Source organism: Peromyscus leucopus, chromosome 19, assembly GCF_004664715.2.
Source record: "Peromyscus leucopus breed LL Stock chromosome 19, UCI_PerLeu_2.1, whole genome shotgun sequence".
NCBI lineage: Eukaryota > Metazoa > Chordata > Mammalia > Rodentia > Cricetidae > Peromyscus > Peromyscus leucopus.
In genome coordinates this window covers 55,791,310-55,813,774 of record NC_051079.1, presented here as the reverse complement: position 1 = coordinate 55,813,774, position 22,465 = coordinate 55,791,310, and the positions used below count along the sequence as shown (strand labels likewise).

General features: G+C 43.2%; 1 protein-coding gene across 6 annotated transcripts in view; it reads right to left on the bottom strand.

Annotated features, from left to right (window-relative positions):
- Window positions 1-677: 677 nt before the first annotated feature.
- Window positions 678-22,465, bottom strand: part of Ldlrad4 (low density lipoprotein receptor class A domain containing 4) — a 250,223-nt gene continuing 228,435 nt past the window's right edge. For 4 of the 6 annotated variants that reach the window (XM_028864663.2, XM_028864662.2, XM_028864667.2 and 1 more), the window contains 2 exons: window positions 20,257-20,310; window positions 678-8,974 (listed from right to left, as the gene is read on the bottom strand). In XM_028864663.2, the coding sequence (XP_028720496.1) occupies window positions 8,444-8,974; window positions 20,257-20,310 (585 nt within the window). In that variant the 3' untranslated portion in view covers window positions 678-8,443. The remainder of the gene's footprint in view (window positions 8,975-20,256; window positions 20,311-22,465) is intronic. The other 2 variants (XM_028864664.2, XM_028864666.2) reach the window with 1 other exon arrangement.

Below are 22,465 nucleotides of genomic sequence, written 5' to 3'. Positions count from 1 at the left end.
CCCAAGAAAAGGAAATTTAAAGCCTATGATTCATTTGTTAAGAGGACAGATTTCCTATGAAGTATTTTCAGTACCACAAGATGCAAACAAAACTCCAGGCACTTCCACACAACTGTGTGCAACAAAGCATGTGTGTTTTTCGCTGCCTTGGCAGATGCGTGCCTTGTATGCAGGGAAGAGCCTCCCCAGGACCTGCACTTGGAAGACCGCGTGTGGCTAATGTGCCCATACCTTCAAGTTGGACAGCAAGAGCAATGGGACCTCATTGGTGAGCAGCTGCCGCCACCTCATGTGGACACTGAGGGTGTGGAGGCTGCTGTCTCTGCCTTAGGTAGTCCCTTGTCTTTCTCTCTGCCTGGCTGAAACAATTGCACGTGCTTTATAGATGGGAATTTGGAACTACCTCCAGCCAGGGACATTAGTTACCTAAGGTGAGCTCTTGAACCATCTGAAGCCTGCTGGGCCCAAGGTTGAGCTGCTCTTTGCAGTATGTAGGAAATGTTTACAAGACCAAGTCACCTCAAAACCCCACACCAAAAATGCTGTGGCAAACAGTGTGTCCCAGCTTACCTCAGGGTAGCATGAGATGCTTAGAACGTGGGGACCGAGTTGGGCTGGTGGCCCCTGGAAGAATGAGGTGGTGTTTGGTTATGCTGGGGCTTCAGACATCCTTGCTGTTCATTCATGTGATTGTTTTTATACTCATAAAAGGTCGGTAACAGAAGAAATGCCAAGTGAGAATACTGTTCCACAGGTTAAATTAGACAAGCCACTGACTATAAACTGCCGTGTGGAAGGTTTTTAAGGGAATTCTTCACTTAAAAGGCCTTTGGGGTATGTGGTTTTAGTCATCACTGTTGCAGTTACATTATTAAAATCAGCTTTTGCTCTTAACTTCTTTTTTTGGAAGTGAGTACAGCAGAGCAAATCTCATTTGCATTATTGAGGCAAAAGTTAAAGTCTTGACAGAAATGCAGTGTTTAAAATGAATTTCCAAATACAAAGGCTTTACTTTGGAGCTGCTATTTCCAGTGTGTGTTTTAATTAGAATCTATGTAAGCCAAACAGATCAAAACAGTATAGTGAGGGAAATCTAACTTGTTTTAAGTAGCAAGTTTCTTATAAACTGTTAATGCAAGTGTTACCACAGAGAAGGAGAATTGGTGTTTTCACTCAAAGGCCCAGGGTGAGTTGCTGTCTGTAAGGTCTTTGTTTTCTGCATCAGAGCCTCCTAGGTCCTCAGCCAGGGGACCTGGGCAGAAGATAGTCTTCCATTGTGAACTGGAGTGCCATCCTGCTGTGTCAAAACCATTGCTCAGCAGTGTCTCCTGCTTCCCTGAAGCAGCAGCTCTGACAACCTGGATTGGACTCTGAGAGGAACTCAGATCTGCTCGTACTGAGGGGATCAGGACCAGTGGCAGAGGGAAGAGAGAACCCGGCACGTGCCATCCTTTCTTTGCTCACACTGGTGTTAGGTTGGGGAGATCTGGGGACAGTCTCTAATGAGCTGCCGAACTGCGAAGTTCTCTGAGAGCACAGTGTGGTCTGCTGGGGCCTTAGGATGAGAGTCCCTTTATTTGCTTAAGTTTTATAATCCCCTCATCAAAATATAACCTCACTCTGAATTGAAGATGAACAGTAGGACTAGAATTTGGGCCCACACAGTTATTCCAGTAAGATCTTGAAATTGTTTCCATTTGTTTATTAGAAAGTCACAGAAATGGAAAAATAAATCTTTCTACTATCATGCTCAATTCACTTATTGTTTGGTAGGTTTGCAGGCTTTATGCATACATGTGTCATCTAGAATCCATACACTTAGAGCATAGATAAAGTACTCTCCTCTCAGTGTAGGTCATAGACATCTTCTGAAGGCCTCCACTGTCAGGCAGTCTTCAACATTTGGTACCAGGCCTGTTTAGCTTGCTGTGTGACAGCCATCCAAACCCCCTGTGAGGTCAGATGTTCTCAGGACCAGTTCTGAATGCCCCAGGTTAGAACTCAGAATTGAGAAGTCTGTGATATGCTCTGTCTAGGTTTACAGGACACTAGGAAATCCTTTTTAAAAGCAACCAGACCGTGAGATAGGGACTGCAGGCGTTCATGCCAAGCTTGACCATTGAACTTGCCATCCCTTGGTGGATGGAGAGAACTGACTCAGCAAGTTGTCCTCACCGCACACCAGCTGTGGCACATGTACACATATGCTGTGCGTGCACACACATACAAATATTTTCCTTGAGTCAGTAACTAGAGCATGATCAGCACTATCCTTTGGCCTGGGGTGTAGCCCAAGGAAGAACTCTTCCTTGGGTCCCATCTCCAACTCACAAAAAAGAAGGTATTTTTCTGAGACTGATCATACAGTTTCCTGTTCGTTGTACGTCGTAGCTGAAAGGTGAACAAACACAACCCCAGGGGACAGGTATTTATCACTGATTATTTTTAATGATGTTGTGCTATGATTTGACCATGGCATCAAGAACAAGCAGAAAACCTGATTTCATAACTAACAAACAGCACTTGTGCAACATCCGTCATCAAAAGTATTGCAATCACAGACCTGAGGCCTAAACTGCATCATCACCCGGGCAACAGACGCAGGTGGATAACAGTTGTGAATCATTCCCGTACCTGACCAGGAATATGTTAAAGAATAAGCATGTTTTTGTTTAAACACAAAAGGACTTTGACTTCTAATTATAATAGCTCACAAAGATCGGAAGATGCAAATACAGCTGTACTTTTTTTAGTAGATTGCTTTATAATAAAAAATTAAATTAAATGGTGTGGGTAGTTTTGTATATATTTTAAAACACCTTTAAACTCAACAAGGATATTAGTTGAAATTGTGATTTTTTTTTTTTTTTTTTTGAAAGGCAAGCACATCAGAAAGAACCAGCATCATTGAGAGGGATGCTCAGGCAGGGCCGGATCTGCAGAAAGGAGTCTGGTCGATCACACATCCTACTACTGAGTCCAGAACATTCTGATGCTCAGTAGAGTGCCTGTTTTCTGACAGTGATTGACCTCAGGTCTTGACCCTCAGGGATCCTGAGGGTGTGCCCTGCAGTAGACAGAGACAGTAACTTGGACTTGGGTGGGACTTAGGAGGTACCCACTGTCATTTTTGCCCAGCTCTTGCAGGGAGGTGTTAAAGAGGACTGAATTGGCATTAAGAGTTGCACATTAAGAATAAGTAATAGCTTGGAGCATTTTTTTCCCTGATTGGGGGATAATTCTGTTTCTGACTTTCAAAGTCAGAGCACATAGCACAGAACAAATAAAAAGCCTGGAATTACTCAAATATCATCTGGTGGCATATTGGATTAGATTGGAAGGCAGCATTCCATGGATTGCCTTTATGGATCGCACTTTGTATCCATGGTGGTTTTAATGGACACCAAGGCTTCTTTGCTTGAGGGGTGGAGGGCAGGGGGAGGACAAAGGAAGAAACGTAAAAATACCAAAGCCACAACTGGACACTAAAGATTAAACAGGAGCTAGAAGAGAGAAGTGTGACTTTACTTATAGCCTGACATGTAACCTAACTGATGGTAAAACCTAATTGCTTTAGGGGTCAGGACTACCCCAGAACACAATAGGAATGGACTTGAGTCTGTACTTGGCTGATTGACTGTTCTCTAATGACAATCCCAAACATTTTCCCTACCCTAATCTTTTAGGATCTGTTTTCTGAGGCACTCTCCCTACAAATTCCAGACAGTTCATTGGCTCCATAGCTTCCATTTATAAGACAAGGCACAGAGAACATGGGACACAAATGGTCACAAGTGCCCTCTGAGACTGAATAGCCTCTGCTGCAGGTTACTCATTTGCCTGATGTCATGCATGTCTTCAAAAAGGTTTGCACATCCCACTGAGGCCTGACAACTGATTCTACAGCGAGAGGGAAGGCCTGCATACAGAGCAAGCTGAAAAGCAACCTTCCCCCCACCCCTGCCTAAAATATAACTAAACTGGTCTAACTAGTTCTAAAGAGATTAAAATAAAAACATCCTAGAAATTGCTAACGTGTTTCCGAGCAAAGGTGCAACTCAGTTCCTATGTATGTGCTGGTCATAAACTGTTGCCTGCTTGTTCAGACTTCATTCCATGGTGTTAATATATTTAATAGGAAAATAAACTACATAGACTTTATCTGTATGTAATCATTTGCAAGTTTCCTTACAAAAGATGGAGTACGTAGGCATTCAAAAGTTCTATGCCATTTCTAGTAAAACTGGTGTCTGTACAGTATATTACAGTATTAATTTCTTATTCTACCCATTGGGTAGAGTATGTGCATATGTTCAACGTATATACAGCACCTTACAAATGAAAGCAAACAGTTGAAGAAGCACCATTTCAAGTGAGGCACAATGAAGGTGAGCACTGCACGCTGGGGCTGGGGTCCTACATCTGACATCTGAACACAAGGCACCTCAGCTGCTTAGAGATGGACTTGGGTGTGTGCAACCGCATCATCTGTCTAGGCTAGCCTTGTCATGTTACGCTGTCCGGCAAACCTAGGGATGAAGATGGCGTATGGGGAGAAATCCCTTGCTCAGCAAGATGGCCCCGTGTTCCTGACATCAACCTGTGCTACATCCAGCTATCAAATGACATCTTTATTCCTAAAGCCTATGGACTATGGGAGACTGAGAATGCTATTGTGATTTGTCCTCATCTCCAAGCACTGTCGACAGCTCCTGACAGCCACACAACAGGGTTTGTTGCAATCAGTACAGTCTAAGGAAGCCATGAAATTGCTTGGCACTTTAGGGCACACGCAAGTCTGGATGGGTGACTGACATGAGAGAAAAGGTAACAGCAAGTATCCTTCTCAGTTGCTCCCGTCAACCTGACTGCTGAGATTTTTAGGGGGTATAGAGCTGCCACTCTAAGTAGCAAAACTCTGGAAACATCCACAGCATGCACATTGTCCAGGAATAGCCATGATCTACAACAGTGTTGGCAAAACACAATGGAGGCCACATGGGCTACCTCAATAATATAGCTTGAGGGCATCTTAAAAGGACTACCCCACGAGTTATTCTAAAAAAGAACAGATAAGATGGAAAACCTACACCTGTGAGAAAGGCAGGTATATGAATAGATTCTTCTAGATCAAAGCAGCTTTCTAGAAGTACTTCCTTTTGGTCCCAGTAAAATAAAGATGAAGATCAAATGGAGCTACTTAGAATTTAAATATATATATTTAATACTCTTTTTGTACCCAATTCCCATGTTTGTGTGAAGAGGCATCCATCCCATTTGGCTCCTTGGCTCTTGAGTTTGAGCTAAAAATTACTAAGGAAAAATTTAATTAGTCACTGCCATGTCATGATCTTTCATGGGTTAGGTCTGTGTGGTGGTGAAGGCATGGGGCGGCATGCTTTATCAGTAAACATAATTGGATGAGTAGCTGGCTTCACAATCTCTTGTATTAAATATTGCTTTAGTGTTTGCTTATGGAGTTTCTGAAAAAGCAAATGCAGGCCAAAAAACAATTCCAGTAGGCCTTATGCTTCATATTCTTGGAAGTCCATGAGACAACAGATAAGTCAGAGTGGCCTGCCCAGGACTGCTCCTTCTAACAATGCAAATCTTTACTGCAGTGCCCCATGGAAATAATCTATCGTTATAACTATTGTCAGTTGCCTAAACTCACTGCTTTCTAAACTGAACCCCAGGGGGGTCTAAGCACCCAGCTTTTTGAAAGACAACAGCCCCTGCTGTGTAAGCCCCATCCTCACAGCCGCTACTTAGTCAGCACCGTAGAGCCAGGAGACAGCATGGCATGGACTGTCAGCTAGAAGGCTGCTATCTAAATCTCCTCCTGCCTGTGCTGAGAGAAATGGCCAATCCATTTTTAGGACCTTGGCTTTGGTTTTTAAACTAATCCCTTAAAGAGACCCAGCCTCAAAGACTTCAAAGTCACAGTTGGTGTGTGTGTGTGTGTGTGTGTGTGTGTGTGTGTGTGTGTGTGTGTGTGTGTGTGATGAGTGAGAGAGAGAGAGAGAGAGAGAGAGAGAGAGAGAGAGAAACTAAAAAGGCAGTCCTCTAGGGTATCCAATGTTTTGCCAATACTGTTGGCATCTACAAAATGTCCATATGCTTGCCAAGCTCCGAAGGAATTTACAAATCTCTGATCTTAGATCTTTCTCACAGCTGACAGAAAAGTAAGACTAAAGTAAGGACTGAGAAGCCATTTGGAGTGGACACCAGCTTCACCAAAACTATAGTTAGGATTTGGAATGACAGCCATAACCTCGCCTTCCCTGGCAGTCAACCATGACAAGTCCCCTACTGGTGAGATCCCAGGGAGGACACATACCTCCTTCCTCTGCCATTGTATCTCAGAGCCCCATTCAAGCAGTCTGAAGCATAGGTGACCAGGAGGCAGAAACTTTTCAGGAAGCCTCAAGGAAATGGGAAAGGTCATCTTTGGCCCAGCTAACCTGTAGCCTGAGAGGCCACTGAATATCACCAGACAAGACAGAAAAGCAACTCCAGAGTCCCAAAGACCCTCACGTGTACATCCTTCCAAGCAGTGTTGAAGCGTGGGCTGATAGCTGTTCCCTATCTGTCCTCACTCCTTTTGACTGAGTGTTCCTGTCGGTGCTACTGTGTGAAGTGGACAAATCCCATAGAGATGTCACGTCTCCAACCAAGCCAGTCAGTGGCCTGCCTACTGAGACAAGCAGAAATGGGAAGGCCTGGGGCCAGACACAACTTGGGGCTTCAAACAATCTCTAGTCCTCAGGTAAGAGAATAGTGACTTCACATACTCACCTCCGGAAACAGTAACGCACACATGCACACAGCACGCACGCACACTGATTTGGTGTCAAACTGCCACTGACTCCCCATTCCTGTTCTTTCTGGTACGTGCAGAGGCCAGACCACCAGGCAGAGACCCTGCCACTGCACATGAGCCCGCCCTGGTGCAGTTACAGGGCCAGCTCTTCTATCTTCGAAAGAAAGTCACTGGGGCTTTTTGTTGTATGTAAGAATGTTTAGAAATAGTAGAAATAGTAAACTGACTTCAAAAACTGAGAAGCCATTGTCCAGCTGCAACTTTGCCATGCCTTGTCCTGAGTCACACCCTCACCCACCACCTCTGTGTTCCAGCTGGCCACAGTTCAAAGACGAACTAGACAGAAGGGAGTCTGTGGCATGAATATGGGTAGGTCTGCACCGGATTCCTCTACCATGCAACACTGGCGATACGTAATGGCTTATTGTGCCAAATGTGTCCCTCTGTCAGGCCCAGGGGGATAGTAAGCATAAGGAACCATCACCAGGATGGCACTTAGAAAACCAAGTGGGCTTTGGGAGCAACTGCTGGTGCCAGGTGCTGAACAGAATATCCTTGCAGAACTCAACAGCTGCCTAGGACGGGAGAGGCCACGGGACTCACTGTGCTACACAGTTCAGCAGTACACAAAATAACCATCTTGCATTTTAAACAATTTATTGCATAAAATAAGGTATGTATCTGAATATATTTCATGCTACAGTGAAAAAAAGTCTAAGTTGCTCTGGCGCTGCTGGGAACAAGGCTGGCTCTGCGTGACACAATGCAGGCGTTTCTTTTCACCAGCCTCTCCAAAGGACTCTAGTAGTGCACTGCATCTGGCTGCAACTTCTTGCAACACACCACTTCTTAAATGTATATAACTTGGTAAACGCCAGGGCACATCCCCAAATACCTTTCGTGTATGACGACTCTGTGGACTCTCAAGGGTGTTCCTGGGGCATAATAGCCATCCATAGGTGACAACATACAGAACTTCACACAACACAGTTCCCTCATCCGTATTTTAAACATCAAGATAGTGCAACTCTTAAAGCATACCATCACAACACAAATTAGTTCCTCTCGCTCCTCTATCCGCTTCATACCTTGGCACACAAAACAGGAGTTTTGACTCATATTTTTAAAACAAAATAAAAGTTTCACACCTTTGGAGAAAAAGCAAACTGGCTGACTCTTCCCCATGATAATATATAATAATTCTTCCTTCTTTATTCAGTTAATTATAAAAACGCCATTCTGGCCTCCTTTATCGGCAGTCTCCTTTTGGAATTAAATATGTCAAAAATACCTCTGTGGGTCTTACTTTCATGAAGTCTTCAAAGCATCCTCGGTTTGCTCTGCACGCCCTTTGCCAAGCTCACACCATCTCTAACCCTGACTCCACCCCTGCCCCCAGATGAACACTGTTTGTGGTCAAACCGGATGGAAGTTCGCATTGTTCCAGTCTTGTTTGCATGCAATTCCCGGGACAGGAATCAGAAACGAAGACCGTGTTTGCACATTTGGTTTTACTCAGCTGTACGACGTAAAGCTGGACAACACTGTGGCAGAGGGGCCGGTGGCCTCGCTCTCCCCGCCGAGGTTGCTCTCTCCTTGCAAAGTGCACCCTGAAGGGAATCAGACCAGGTTCCCAGGCTTCCTGTCTTTGCCCTTGATGGGTACTATTGTGCCCTCTGAGTTGTTCGGCTGAAACTGTGGTCTGCTGCCCCTGTGTGCGTTGCTATGCTGGTGGTGGGAGAATGAGGTACCTGGGTAGTGACCCATCACCTCGCTGTAGGTCGGGGGCGGCCCCTCCATCCTCCCGTTACTGCTACAAGTAGCTGCACTGATGCCCGAGTGGCTGCTTGGTGGGCATGGTCCCCCGTTGTACATAGAAATGTCTATCAAGTCACTGTCGAACACGGTTCGGTTGGGCGGGGCCCTCACGGACTCTCGGTTGAGTTCCATCTGTTGCTCTGGGTCCCGGAGCTGGAGGGTGCAGGGTCCCTGGTAAGGAGGCGGCTCTTCCCCGTCTGACAGGGAGATGGTGGGAGGCAAGTCAATCTCGTGCTGTACGTAGGGGTAGGTGGGCTGGAAGCGACTGAACGGATCCCGCTGGATGAAGGACGGGGTAGTAAACCTATCCCTGCCCCGTGGGGCACACATGATCTGGAAGGAAAAGAGAAGAGGCCTGAGGACATTCTCAGTACAACAGTGACCCACAGTGGGACAGGCTCAGGGAAGCTCAAGCTTGTTCTGTGTTCACACCAGTTTTCACACCATCTCTCACACCATTTCCCATGCAAAACAGGAAAGAACTTGTCCGGAATCGTTGTGTGTGTGTGTGTGTGTGTGTGTGTGTGTGTGTGTGTGTGTGTGTGTGTGTGTTTTGCTTTGTTTTTAAAAGAGGGGGTGGGGTTAAACCTAATGAGTATTAGTATGTCTGAGGAGGCCAAACTTCAGTGGGGAAACCGGACCTAATTGAAGACTTGGATGTAATAGAGTTATCTGGGCAGGCTACAAGGATTCAAATGGGACCTCATGGAGTAGAGAACAGGGGACAGGGATGGGCAAGAAGCATGGTACGGTGGTGCGGTGCTCTGGGAACCTGGTCACAGGTAATCTCATCCAAGCCTCGGTGGCTTTACTTATAAAATAGACAAGCCTCCTACTTTTCTTGGGTCGGGACAGCTCTGGAACCCATGGTTAAGCAAAGTAGCAGGGGTCCCTGAGGTTACTTCTGTAAATAAATAAATCAGAAAAGCGACTTTCTTTTGGATTTCTAGACTTCTACAGTTATTGCAATAAACATTGACTACAGTTATTTTTAGTTATTAATGTGAAAAAAATTACATTTCAAAGTAAATATGATTGTAGATTTTTTTTCCCCAAAACTAACTCAAAGCATGTATTTCTTTAAAGCCCCTCTCTTGGGGTCTTCTCGGTAAAATGGTAGAGTGCAGGCTGCCTCTGTGTGAGCTGGTGGAAGAGAAAGTCAGTATGAGGGAAAATAGGCATTATTGAAAAGACAGAAAACCCTTCAGAAATCCATAGAGATGTCAAAAGAGGGAAGGAGGGAGGGGATTAAAAACAACACAGAGAAGTGGGCTAAACAGAGCCTCAGCCACTCAGTTCCCTGGCTGCCAGAGGAGAGAAGTAGAAATTTATTTTCAAAAGGGAGCAGGAGAAAGACCGGGCGCCCTACCCTCAGGACGACCCCTCCGCCCTCCAGTCACAGGTCTTGATGAGCCAGCGACTCCTTAAGTGGTCAGATCATCAGCAGAGAAAAGGCCATTCTGTCACCCTTTATGACGCAGAGGGCAGCTCTGGGCACCGCACTGAGATAGGATCTATTGTCAAAAAGTGAGCTAGCCAAGGAACAGCTGCAGGTCGGTCAGTGACCCGCAGTTTGGCCCGACACAGGCCCCGGATGAGGGAAGACAGAGAAGCAGCTGTGGACTTCAGGATGGGTAGATACTGACAGGCGAAGGGAAGGGGGTGGCCACGTGAGGTTTGGCTCATGCCAGCAAGTATATAGCAAGAGATCATCTCTCCCTGGGTGGCCTGAGACAGATGTCTTGGATTGAGAACAACCTTGGAATTGAATAGTTCTGAGCACAAACGAGGCCAGTCAATGGATGAAATTCTAGCCCTTCGCTGCTAGAAAGTCGGAGAACTCTGAAGTTCCAGGGGTGTAGTTGACCATACAAGCAGCAGCCCTCCAGCAGGGTGATGAGTAGGAGATTTTGAGCGCGGAAAGATAGGTCCCCCATCTGCGCCAACCTCAGTACTGTTGCCCACTTTCCTCACTTTCAAAGCACTTAGGGGACAGCCCCCAGCTAAAACATTAGCCACCCCAGGATTATGACCAGGGAGTCTCGGGAGGGCGGTACAACCTGCCCAGCCCAGCACTGCAGAGCCAAGTATAGTCACCGGAGCCTCCCGGCCAGTAAAGGAAAACTGCCAAGATACCAGCTCTGTCGAACACCATACACTCGTCCCGTAGAGACTCGTAACGAGAGACAAAAGTCCACAAGGGTGACAGTCCCCCACCCCCTGCATTTAACTGGCAGGCTCTAGTTTCCAAGGGCCGAGAAACATGACCCAACACCACATCTTTTTCCACCTTTGGGATTCCATTTATAAGTAAAAAACTATACACTATCTTTGTTTGTGTGAGGGGGTCCGTGGCCCTCAACACATGTGTTAAGAGTCAGAGGACAATCTGTAGGAGTTTGTTCTCTCTTGAACCATGTGCATTCTGGGATCAGGCTTGACAGCAGGCAGCTTCCCCACTGTGCCGTCTCACTAACCCATGCTTCCTTTTTATTACACACACAGCAGGGCTTTCATTTGTACTGTATTTTTTAAAAGTTTTATGTTTTAATTATTCCCCTTCATACACTCAACTATTTTTTTTTTTTTTTTTTTTTTTTGGTTTTTTGTTTTGTTTTGTTTTTCGAAACAGGGTTTTTCTGTGTAGCTTTGCGCCTTTCCTGGAACTCACTCTGTAGACCAGGCTGTCCTCAAACTCACAGAGATCCACCTGCCTCTGCCTCCCGAGTGCTGGGATTAAAGGCGTGCACTACCACCACCACACCTAGCTTATATATGGTCTTCTTGGTGATATATTTGTGAGCTGGCTGTCACTGATGTTAAGTGTATTTCCATATCATGGATGGCATGTTGTTACTGCTGTTACAAGAGTTTTATTTTTCTGCATGATGCTGGGGATTGAGCTCTCAAGAATAGATTGCTCGATAAGACAATACCCCCACAATAGGAGTGATATCCAAACCAACAGATGTGCATACTGCAACAAAGAAACAAAAACATGAAAAGGCAAGGCTGCATGATTCCACAGCAGATTATAATTCATCAACTGCTGAACTCAAGGATGTGGAAATAGGTAAAATGCCAGATGAAGATTTCAAGTTTTTTTCTGGTAAGAGAGACTACAAACAAGAAGATAATTCATGCCAGAACCTGGAGAGGAAAGTCAGCAACAGAGAGGAAAAAGTCAGTACAGTGAACAAGAAAATAACAATATATATGAGATAGGATCTATTGTCAAAAAGTGAGCTAGCCAAGGAACAGCTGCAGGTCGGTCAGTGACCCTCAGTTTGGCCTACATATATGTATAGTTTAACTACATATATATAGTTAAAAAGAAGGAGGAGAAGGAAAAAAGAAAAAGAAAGAAAGGAAGGAAGAAAAAAGAAAGTCAACAACATAGAAGAAAACTTCAGCAAGGAAGCTGAGATTTGGGGAGAAAAAAAAACCCCACAAGTAATGAAAGTGCAAAATCCAAGAAATCAAATTGAAAAACACAGTAGAAATCTTCACCAATAAACTCACTCATGCCAAAAAAAAAACAGTTATCAGGACAAGGTTTACAAAACATAAATAAGAGAAAAAATTAACAAGAATAACAATGATTAAGAACTTTAGGACACAATCAAGAATTCCTTGGATAGAAAAAAAAAAGGACTGAGATAAACACTAAAGGCATAGATTATTCAAAAAAAAAAAAACAGAAATTGTCTCAAATCTAGAGAAAGAGACAGATTCAAACAGCACAGGCACTAAAAACTCAAAACAGACATGACCAGAGAAGAACCCTAGGACATTTTACAGTCAGTTAGCAAATGCAAAGCAAAGAAACAATATTAAAAGCTATAAGGGAAAAATACAAACTCACCTACAAAGACAGGAACATCAGACTAACATCATACCTCTCTAAGTAACCCTACAAGCCAAGAGAGCATGGATGATATATTTCAATCCCTGAAAGTAAAGAATTGCTGGTTGGTATATCTAGAAGAGGTGGTTTAATATTGGCAGAGAAATAAGTACATATCAAGACAAACACAAACCAAAGCAGTTCTGATCTTTAAGCCAAAACCACAGAGGAGATTTAAAAGGAATGTTATGTATAGAGGAGGAAGAAACCACAGGAAAGAATAAACTTCATTGGAGGAGCAGATAAACAAGGGAAAGCCAACAGTAACCAGTTAGACTAACAACTAACAAAAGTGGTAGTTAGGAATTAATAAACATCTCCTAATAATAACCTTAAATGGAAATGGCTTCAAGTAACATAATAAAGAAATACAGAATGGATGATCAGATTACAAAAATATATACCCAAACTTCTCTTGTCTCTAAAAAACACACCTCACTGGTAAAGGTACCCACAGGCTGAGAATCAAAGAGCTGAAGTCAATTTGACATGCAAATAGAAACCAAAAGCTAGTATAGCTATTCTGATATAAGATAAAGCAGACTTCATATCAAAATTAGAAGAGACAAGCTCATTACACATTAATAAGGGGAATTATTAGCTAAGAAGATATTACAAGTATAAATATATATCACCAAATATGGGGGCTCCTAATTTCATAAAACAAAAGTCATAGATGATGATACAATGTTGGATGATTTCAATACCCCACTCCATCCCTAGATAGGACATCTAAGCTGAATGTCAGCAAAGAAACATCAGAGTTAAAGTACACCACAAGTCAAATAAACTTAAAAGATAATACAGAATAGTCCATGCAACAGATACAGAATATACACTAGTCTTAGAAGTCCATGAGATCTTCTCTTAAAAGACCACATTGTAGCCAGGCGATGGTGTTGCATGCCTTTAATTCCAGCACTCAGGAGGCAGAGCCAGGCAGATCTCTGTGAGTTCGAGGCCAGCTTGGTCTACAGAGCGAGATCCAGGACAGGCACCAAAACTACACAGAGAAACCCTACCTCGAAAAACAAACAAACACATTGGAGGCTACAAATACTAAAGCATTGAAATAAATTGTTTTTTATTAAAAAAAAAAAAACCCTACAAAACCCACACAAATACATGGAAATTCCTCTCTCGTCTTTCTTTTCTTCCCTCTCTCTCTCCTTCCCTCTCCCTATCTCTTCTTCTCTGCCTCTGCAGGCTGACCATCAAGTGTCAAGTTCACTATGCAGCCTTGCAATTCTGACTTTGCTCCCACTCCACCTCTGAGTGCTAAAATTACAGGTGTATACCACATCACCTGGATTATGCACTGCTGAGAACCAAACCCGGAGTTCTGTGCATGCTATGCAAGCCCTCTACCAACTGAGCCACATCCCCAGCCCTAAACAACACACTCTTGAATGACCAATGGGCTAGTTTAAAAAAATCAAGAAGACAATTTTAAAGCTCCTAAAATCATTTGGAAATGAATACACAAGTTAACTTTTCCATCAAGGACATAAAGAGGCAGTTCTAGGCAGAAATGCCCTATCTATGAATGCTTACATTAAAAAATAAAAGAAACTCAAATGACCTAATGATGTACCTCCAAGTCCTTGAAAAATCAGAACAATGCAAACTCCAAAGCAATAAAAAAAAAAAAAAAAAAACAATGAAATGGCAATGAGAAGAAAAAAAATACATGGAATCAGTAAAATAAAGAGTGGTTTAAAAATAATAACAATAAACAGGATGGACAAAACCTTGACTAAATTTACCAAAACAAAAATGAGACACAAATAAAATTAGAAAAGTAGGACAGATTACTACAGATTCCAATGAAATATTGAGAATCATTAAAAGTCATTTGAAAACTTATATTCTTGGAAATTTAGGGACATAGTTAAACTTATAGACACATAATATGATGTACCAAAATTAAGTCAAGAAAATAAAAGCAACTTAAACAGACATATAACAACCAGTGAAAATGAAGCAATAACAAGTGTCTTCTAACAAAGACAAGCCCAGGACCAGATGGACCTCCAATCAACTCCTACCAAACCTTCAAAGAAAAGCCAACATCAGTGCTCCTCAGACTTTTCCATAAAATAGAAAAGGAGTGAACACTACGAAGCTTATCCGACAAAGGCAAGGAATGCCCTAATACCAAGAGTGTCTGACAACACAACAGAGAAAGAAAACTATAAACCAGTTTCCCTGATGAGCAGAGACGCAGGAATTCTCAATGAAATTCTGACAAACCAAATTCAAGAGCACATCAGCAAGACCAAGTTTAGTTCATGCCAGGGACACAAAGTTGACATGAATGGACGATCAGATTGACACAAATGCAAATCAGGACATAACAGATTTGAGGACAGAATGACATGATCAACCAGTAGATGCAGAGAAGGCCTTTAACAAGGGCAATACCTCTTCATGGCAAAAACCCTGAAGAAACTAGAAGTGGAAGGAAGATATACCAACAAAGTAAAAGCTAGGGAAGACAAACCTATGCCAACATTATACTAGTGGGAAAACACTGAGAGTATTTCCTCTAAAATCTGGGATGAACCCAAGATGTCCCCTTTTTCAACTTGTGTTCAATATGGATTCCTAAGTCTTAGCTAGAGCAGTGACAATGAATGAAGTAGAAGTGATACAAACAGGGAAGAGAAGTTAAGTTACTCTTGTTTGCAGACAACATGGCCTTGGATTTAACAGACCATAAAAACTCCACACAGAAACCTTTAAGACTTGGCAAATACTTTCAGCAAAGTAGCAGGATACAAAATCCACACACAAAAATATTAGGTTCTATGCATACCAATAATGAACTTTCCCAAAAGGAATATGGGGGTGGGGATCTCATTCAGAATACCTTCAAAATAAAAATAAAACACGTGGGAATAACCAAGGAGATGGGGAACTTCTAAAATAAAGTGTTGTTTGTTTGTTTGTTTTATGGCGTGCGTGTGTGTGTGTGTGTGTGTGTGTGTGTGTGTGTGTGTGTGTGTGTGTGTGTGTGTGTGTTTGAAAGGGTCTTCCTATATAGACCAGGCTGGCCTTAAGTTCAGAGATCTGCCTGTTTCTGCCTCCCAAGTGTTGCGATTAAAGGTGTGTGCCACTACATAGACCTGGCTTAAAATTAAGTTTTTAAAGCAATGAAGAAAGAAACAGAAGACATTAGACGATAGGAAGACCTTGCTTGCCCATGGACTAGTAGACTTAATATTGTGAAAATGGCTGCATTATTAAATTTGACGATCTACAAACTCAGTACACTGTCCACAAAATCCCAGTGGCATTCTTCATAGACTAGCAGAAGCAATTCTAAAATACATAAAATGGAAGCATAAGAGAACCAAGATAGGCAAAACAATCATTAGCAGAAAGAGTAATGCTAGAGGTTTAATTCCAGATATCAAATGATATCACAGAGCCATATAATAAAACCAGCAATGTACTGCATAAATACAGACATGTAGATCAATGGGATGGACCAGGGGACCTAGGATAAACTTAATGTCTACAGCCACCTAATTTTCTACAGAAGTGTAAAAAACATCCCTTGGAGAAAAAAAACATCCTCTTTAACCAACAATGCTGGGAAAACTGGATTTCCATATATAGCAGAACAAGACAAAATCTCTACCTCTGGTACCATACAATAGTCAATTTAAAAATGGGTCAAAGACCTGAATTTTGAAACTGCTCATGGAAAACACAGGTTAGACATGTGGAGACAGACGGCGGCATAAGCAAGGGCTTTCTAAAAGAATGCCATCGACACAGGAAATAATTCCTGAGATTGATGGGGGCGGGCACGGAAATAACAACACGAAATCAAAAAGCTTCCACACAGCAGAGGAAACAGGTCAGAGTGAAGACTCAGACTACAGAATGGGGAAAATATTTTCCAACTCCACATCAGACAGGGAATATCTAGACTATATAAAGAACTCTAAAAATTAAACACCAAGAAAGCCATTGAATCCATAAGTGGACTATTGAATGGACACTTCTCAAAAGAGGAACTACAAATGGATGATAAATGCTTGAGAAAGTGTTCAACCTCCTTCGCCATCAGGGACATGCAAATTAAAATAGCACTGTAACATCTACCGTAGAAAGGGACCCCAGTCCCGCCACAACTCCACCCCTGTCACCTGAAGACCAGGTCTCTTGAACACCTCAGGTAGAGAACCCCCCACTCAGTTCCTGACTTCACCCTTGTTGCCTGAGGAGCATGTGGCTGAGCACATCCCCTTGGTAAGGATCCCCCACTGCCTTAAGGACCTCAAGTCTCACTACCACAGTGACTCCAACCCTTTACCTAGGACCACCTGCACAACTGAGTGAGCCTTCTACACATTTTTGGGAACCTGCTACAGTGAGAACATTCTAACTCTATGGAAGGTTAGCTCCCGTGCTCAGAAGCAAGCCATAGCCCTGGCCTCAGGTGATCTGGGACCCCATCCACACAACACCACCTAGTGGCTCCAAGACTGAACTCAAACACCATTCACATGGTCCATAACCTGACAATTTGGGGTAATAGCAAACAGAGATCCAAATGTCTACTCAATAAAGGTAGGACAGATATCCATACTCCCCCCCCCAAAAAAAAAAACAACAAAAAACACAAACAACAAAAACATCCCAAGAAAAACACAACCTAACTTTAGGTGCCTAGAGCCCATCGCAAAGCACAAATAACAGAAATAAACAAGAGAGTGTGTCTCCTCCAAAACCCAGTACTCCCATAGTTATGTTCCCTTGGAAAGGCAATTCCAATTTTTTCAATTTCAATGATTTCAAAATATTAATTATAAACATGTCCAAGACTGACTCAATGAGGATATGCATAAATGCCAGAATAAAGACCACAAAACACAAACAATTGACTAACACAAAGAAAAACTTCAAGATATGAAAAATACAATTTAGTAAAGAGGACTTCTAAAGGCCCAACCGAAATCAAATGTGAAATGAAAAGTTCAATAAGCCAAGTAAGAAGCTCCACGGAAAGCCTTGCCAACAAAGTGATCAAGTGGAAAAGAGAACATGGGTGCCTGAAGACATGGATAGCAGAGGTATCACCACCCAGATATCAAGGTATACTACAAAGCTACAGGAATGAAAACAGTATGGTGCTGACATAAAAACAGACACATGTGGTGGTATTGTGCTCCCCAAAATATTGTGCATGCTAATAAACTTATCTGGGGTCAGAGACAGAACAGCCACAATATTAAACATAGAAATTAGGCAGTGGTAGCACACACCTTTAATCCTAGCATTCCAGAGGCAGAAATCCATGTGTTCAAGGATACAGCCAAGCATGGTGACTCATGCACACTTTTAATCCCAGAAAGCAAGCCTTTAATCCCAGGGAGTGATGGTAGAAATGAAAGATATGTAAGGTGTGAAGACCAGAAACTAGCAGCATTTGGCTGGTTAAGCTTTTAGGTTTTGAGCAGCACAGTTCAGCTGAGAGCCATTCGGATATGAGGACACAGAGGCTTCCAGTCTGAGGAAACAAGATCAGCTGAGAAGTTGGCCAGGTGAGGTAGCTGTGGCTTGTTCTGTCTCTCTGATCTTCCACTGTTCACCCCAATACTTGGCTCCAGGTTTGTTTTATTAATAAGAATTTTTAAGATTCCTGCTACAGACATATTTGTCAATGGGACAGACTAAAGACCCAAATCAAGCCTGCACTCCCACAGCCACCTAATTTAGACAAGGAGACCATCCGTACACACTGTGGAAAAGACAGTCTCTTCAACAAATGGTGCTGATGAAACTGGACAACTACATGCAGAAGGATGAAAGCAGGCCCCTATTCATCCTGCACAAAACTCAACTCCAGATGGATCAAGGACCTCAGCCCAATGCTTGATACACTGAAACTGCTAGTGAACAGAGTAGAAACTATGTTTCAAATTATAGGCACAGGAAAGAATTTTCTGGCAGGACCCCAGGAATGTAGACATTAAGACAACAACTGACAAATGAAACTAAAAACCTGCACAGCAAAGGGCATCACTATTGGAGAGGCAGCTTACAGAATGGGGCAAAACTATTTACCAGCTATACATCTGACAGTGTTGAAACACACAGCCCAGTGAAAACCAGGGCACGGAGCTAAATAGAGTGCCCGAAAGAAGAAAGGCCAACCGCTGAGAGGCGTGTTAAAAATGTTCAGCATCCTTAGGCATCAGGAAAATGGGAACTCCTTTGAGATTCCATCTTACCCACCTGGGAACCCTGAGAGCAACAAGAGCAAGTAAGTGGTTTGACAAGCTATGCCCACTGGCACAATAGTGGCCTGGATGTGATGGGAGAGCCGACTACTTTCTGATTGAACTTAAGGCCTGCTAGACAGGACTTGAAGACACAGAACTACAAAATTCCCCAGCTACACCTACTCTGACAAATATGTACCAAGTATGCAAGTAAACATACCAAAGAAATACCTGCACATCCATATATATTGCTATCTTATTCACAATATCTAGCAAATGGAACCAGCCTTGATACCCATCAACAGACGAATGGGTAAAAAAAAAAAATGAACATACACACAATGGAGTTTTGTGAAGATACATAGGAAAATAAAATTGTGACACTTGCAGGAAAACGGATGGAACTGGGAATCATTGTTAGGTAAAATAAACCAAACTTAGAAATGCTATGTGGTTTTTTTCTTATATGAGGAACCTAGTTTAAAATGAGGGGGAGGGTGGCACATAGAGGGAGAGGAGCCATGAAGCTATAAAGGGAACATGAGGGGGTAGAGAAATCTTAACAGATGTGAAATAGAGGGTATAGAGTATGTGTGGTGAGCATACAGGAGGCTACTGGGGGAAGGAAGGGAAGCAGTCAGAGAGGAGAGGAACAGAAGGCCGTCGGGAGGGGACCAAATGTGAACAAGCATGACACATGATGTACGGAAATGATATAACAAAGCCCATTACTTCTAATGCTAATGTAAAAGTTCATTATAGAAACAAATCCCCCTTTATCCCAATTACCTTCTGGAAGACAAATGTTACATGCATGTGTGTGCATTAAGAAAGTCTGACATGAATTCTGTGTAGGCCACCGAGTACTGGAGGCCAGACAGAAAGGGGGACCACCATGACTTCTTTATTTTTCTACAGGTGCATATTGAGAAGCTCTGAGAGAGTTCTGGTTTAGTTTGACTGCCAATACCTATATTGGGCTCCACAAATTTCACTGTTTCATGATCTTTGTACATATGTTTTGTTATTTTTACATTTATATCGAAATACTTTAAAAATTCAGATAACCAATGAGCATTATGGGACACGCCTTTAACCCCAGCTTGGGAGGCAGAAGCTGGTGGATCTCTGAGTCAAGACTGGCTTGATCCACATAGCAAGTTCCATACCAACCAGGGCTATATACTGAGACCCTGCCTCAAAATTTTTGTATTATTAAATTAGACATGAGAAAAGAATCCATGCTTTTTGATATGTACAAACTATGCCTACACTTGCAAAGTCCAGTTGGAAGCTCTAAGATAATCTAATGGTCAGCAGTTTTTAACCTATTCTCTGTATAGAGCTTAGACATACGATTCTAAGGGGGAATCCCTTCTTGCCCCTTTTAACCAAACAATGACTTCAATCTGAATTTGATTTCAAATTCAAGACTGTGGCCATGGCTTCTCCCACAGCCTCCACCTTACCTCTGAAGCCCCTGGCCGCTGCACGGAGCTGTCAGAAGGCCACAGGGACCCTTCCTGGAGGTGGGGAGGAGAAAAGTGAGGAACAAGAGATAAGAAAATCATTTATCTCAGAATAGCAGCAGTAGCCCCCCCAAAACTCTAAACCCAAGTGTTTGAAACAAGAATCACTTTGCTCTTTGGACAATGGCTGACTTGTCTAAAGTGTGGGAGAGGAAAGAGCTGATCCCCTTGCATGCCTCACATCTAAGTGGAAGGTGGTGACCCAACAGAAAAACGAGAAAGCTTAGCTCTTAAGACATAATGAATTGGAGGTCAAGTACTGGTTCATATAACCATGTGCTTCAAATGACCATTGAACTATGCTCAGTCTGTGTCAACACTTAGAGAGTCGCTGGGCTAGAAAAACTCTGAAAGGCCTCCCCAAAAGAATGCATCATCATGGCCTGCCAGGACCAAGAGTGCCTCCCTCCTCCTCATCACCACAGCCTGAAGTCTATGGCTGCCACAGAGACACTACCCAGGTGCAGGTCAGCTCTCAATGTTAATTGCAATTTCCAAAGCCTGGATGACCTTCCGAAGCCTTCTATTGAGTTTATCCTTCAGCATGAATATTCACAGATATAATCTGATAACTAGGAGCTGTCTTCTCAAGAAATGTTTGGCAAGGACCAGCAAGTTAGCATAGCATTTTCTGTCAAGCCTCGAGGACCTGAGTCTGGTCCTGGTGTCGTAATGGTAGCAAGAGAGAGGTGACTCCTGAACGTTATTCTCTGACCTCCACACATGCAACAGGACACACAAACAAATCTGCATACATACATATAAACACACATACATAGATGAAAATTTTTTTCTTTTTGTTTTTCTAGACACAGTTTCTCTGTGTAACATTTCTGGCTGTCCCAGAACTTGCTCTGTAAAGCAGGCTGGCCTTGAACTCACAGAGCTCCACCTGCCTCTGTCTCCTGAGTGCTGAGATTAAAGACATGCACCTGCCTGGCTCATAAATGAAAAAATTTAAAAACGGTCTGGCTAGACTATCAAGGTGACAGGCGAATAACTCCATGGTTGGGCAGCCACTCCTCCATACCATAAACTTGTTCACAAGCACTCCACAGTGATATGCCTTTTGAGCTCAGATTATTGGCTATCTGCAGGGGTCTCCTGGCCATTAGCATTGTTAGTAAGATCTGCTGAGGAAGAAGATACCTACACTTGTGAACTTCTGGGAATATGTACTATTTGGGCTCTGGAGAGGACTGATTTTCCCCAAACTGCAAAGCCACTGTGGCTGGCATTCTAACAGAAATATTCACTTTGTTGCTAAACACGTTGTTTTGTACAATACATATAAACCATTCCTAAGATACTCACGGGGAATCATGGACTCAGTAGCAAAAATATCAGCTGCCCCCACTGCTCAGAGGAAGTGTAGGCATAAGGGTCTGACTATAAAATTATGTAATGAACCATTACAGCCTGTGCCTGGCCACAGATGAAGGACCAAACTTCAATCAAATGGCGTGACTGATCCCCTCCCCAGTACAGCAGAGTGGTGGCATCACCTCTCACACTCCTGCTTGCTGACCAGCTGATGACTAGCACTAGACTCCAGAGAGCAAGTCTACCGGTATTCTGGGATCCTCTCGCCATCCTGCCATCGGTCACCGTCACCACTCTCCTCTCCCACAGCCCTTAGTGTCCAGCTCCAGTCACTTAACTGCACCATCCAGAACCCAGGAACGAGGGGTGCACGTTGTCTCAACGGCAATGATGATTCTTAGTGGCTTCATTTCCCTCAAAATTGACAGATCAAGGGACATTGCACTTTCCCTGACCTGTGTCACACCTTTCAGGTGCTGCTAGAAATTCTGCACTGGGATTACACAGTGTGGTCACTCCCTGGTGCTACCACTCTGTGCACCTCAGCGGGTGCCTAATCACATCCTGATAGATGGCTAAGTGTGGGTGCCTAATCACATCCTGATAGATGGCTAAGCCCTCAGAATCTTGTCTAGACTTTTTCCTCTCTTCACCCTGCCTTACCCTCTGCAACCATGGCCCCCTTTATCTCTGGAGATAAGGCCTGTCTAACATGGGGAACTCAATGGCGTCTCCTCATTTTAGGCATCCTATTCCTTCATGCCCTTTTGAAGCCTTATATTAACACATTAGCTCAGCCTGTCAATTAGCTGCCCACTAAGGACAT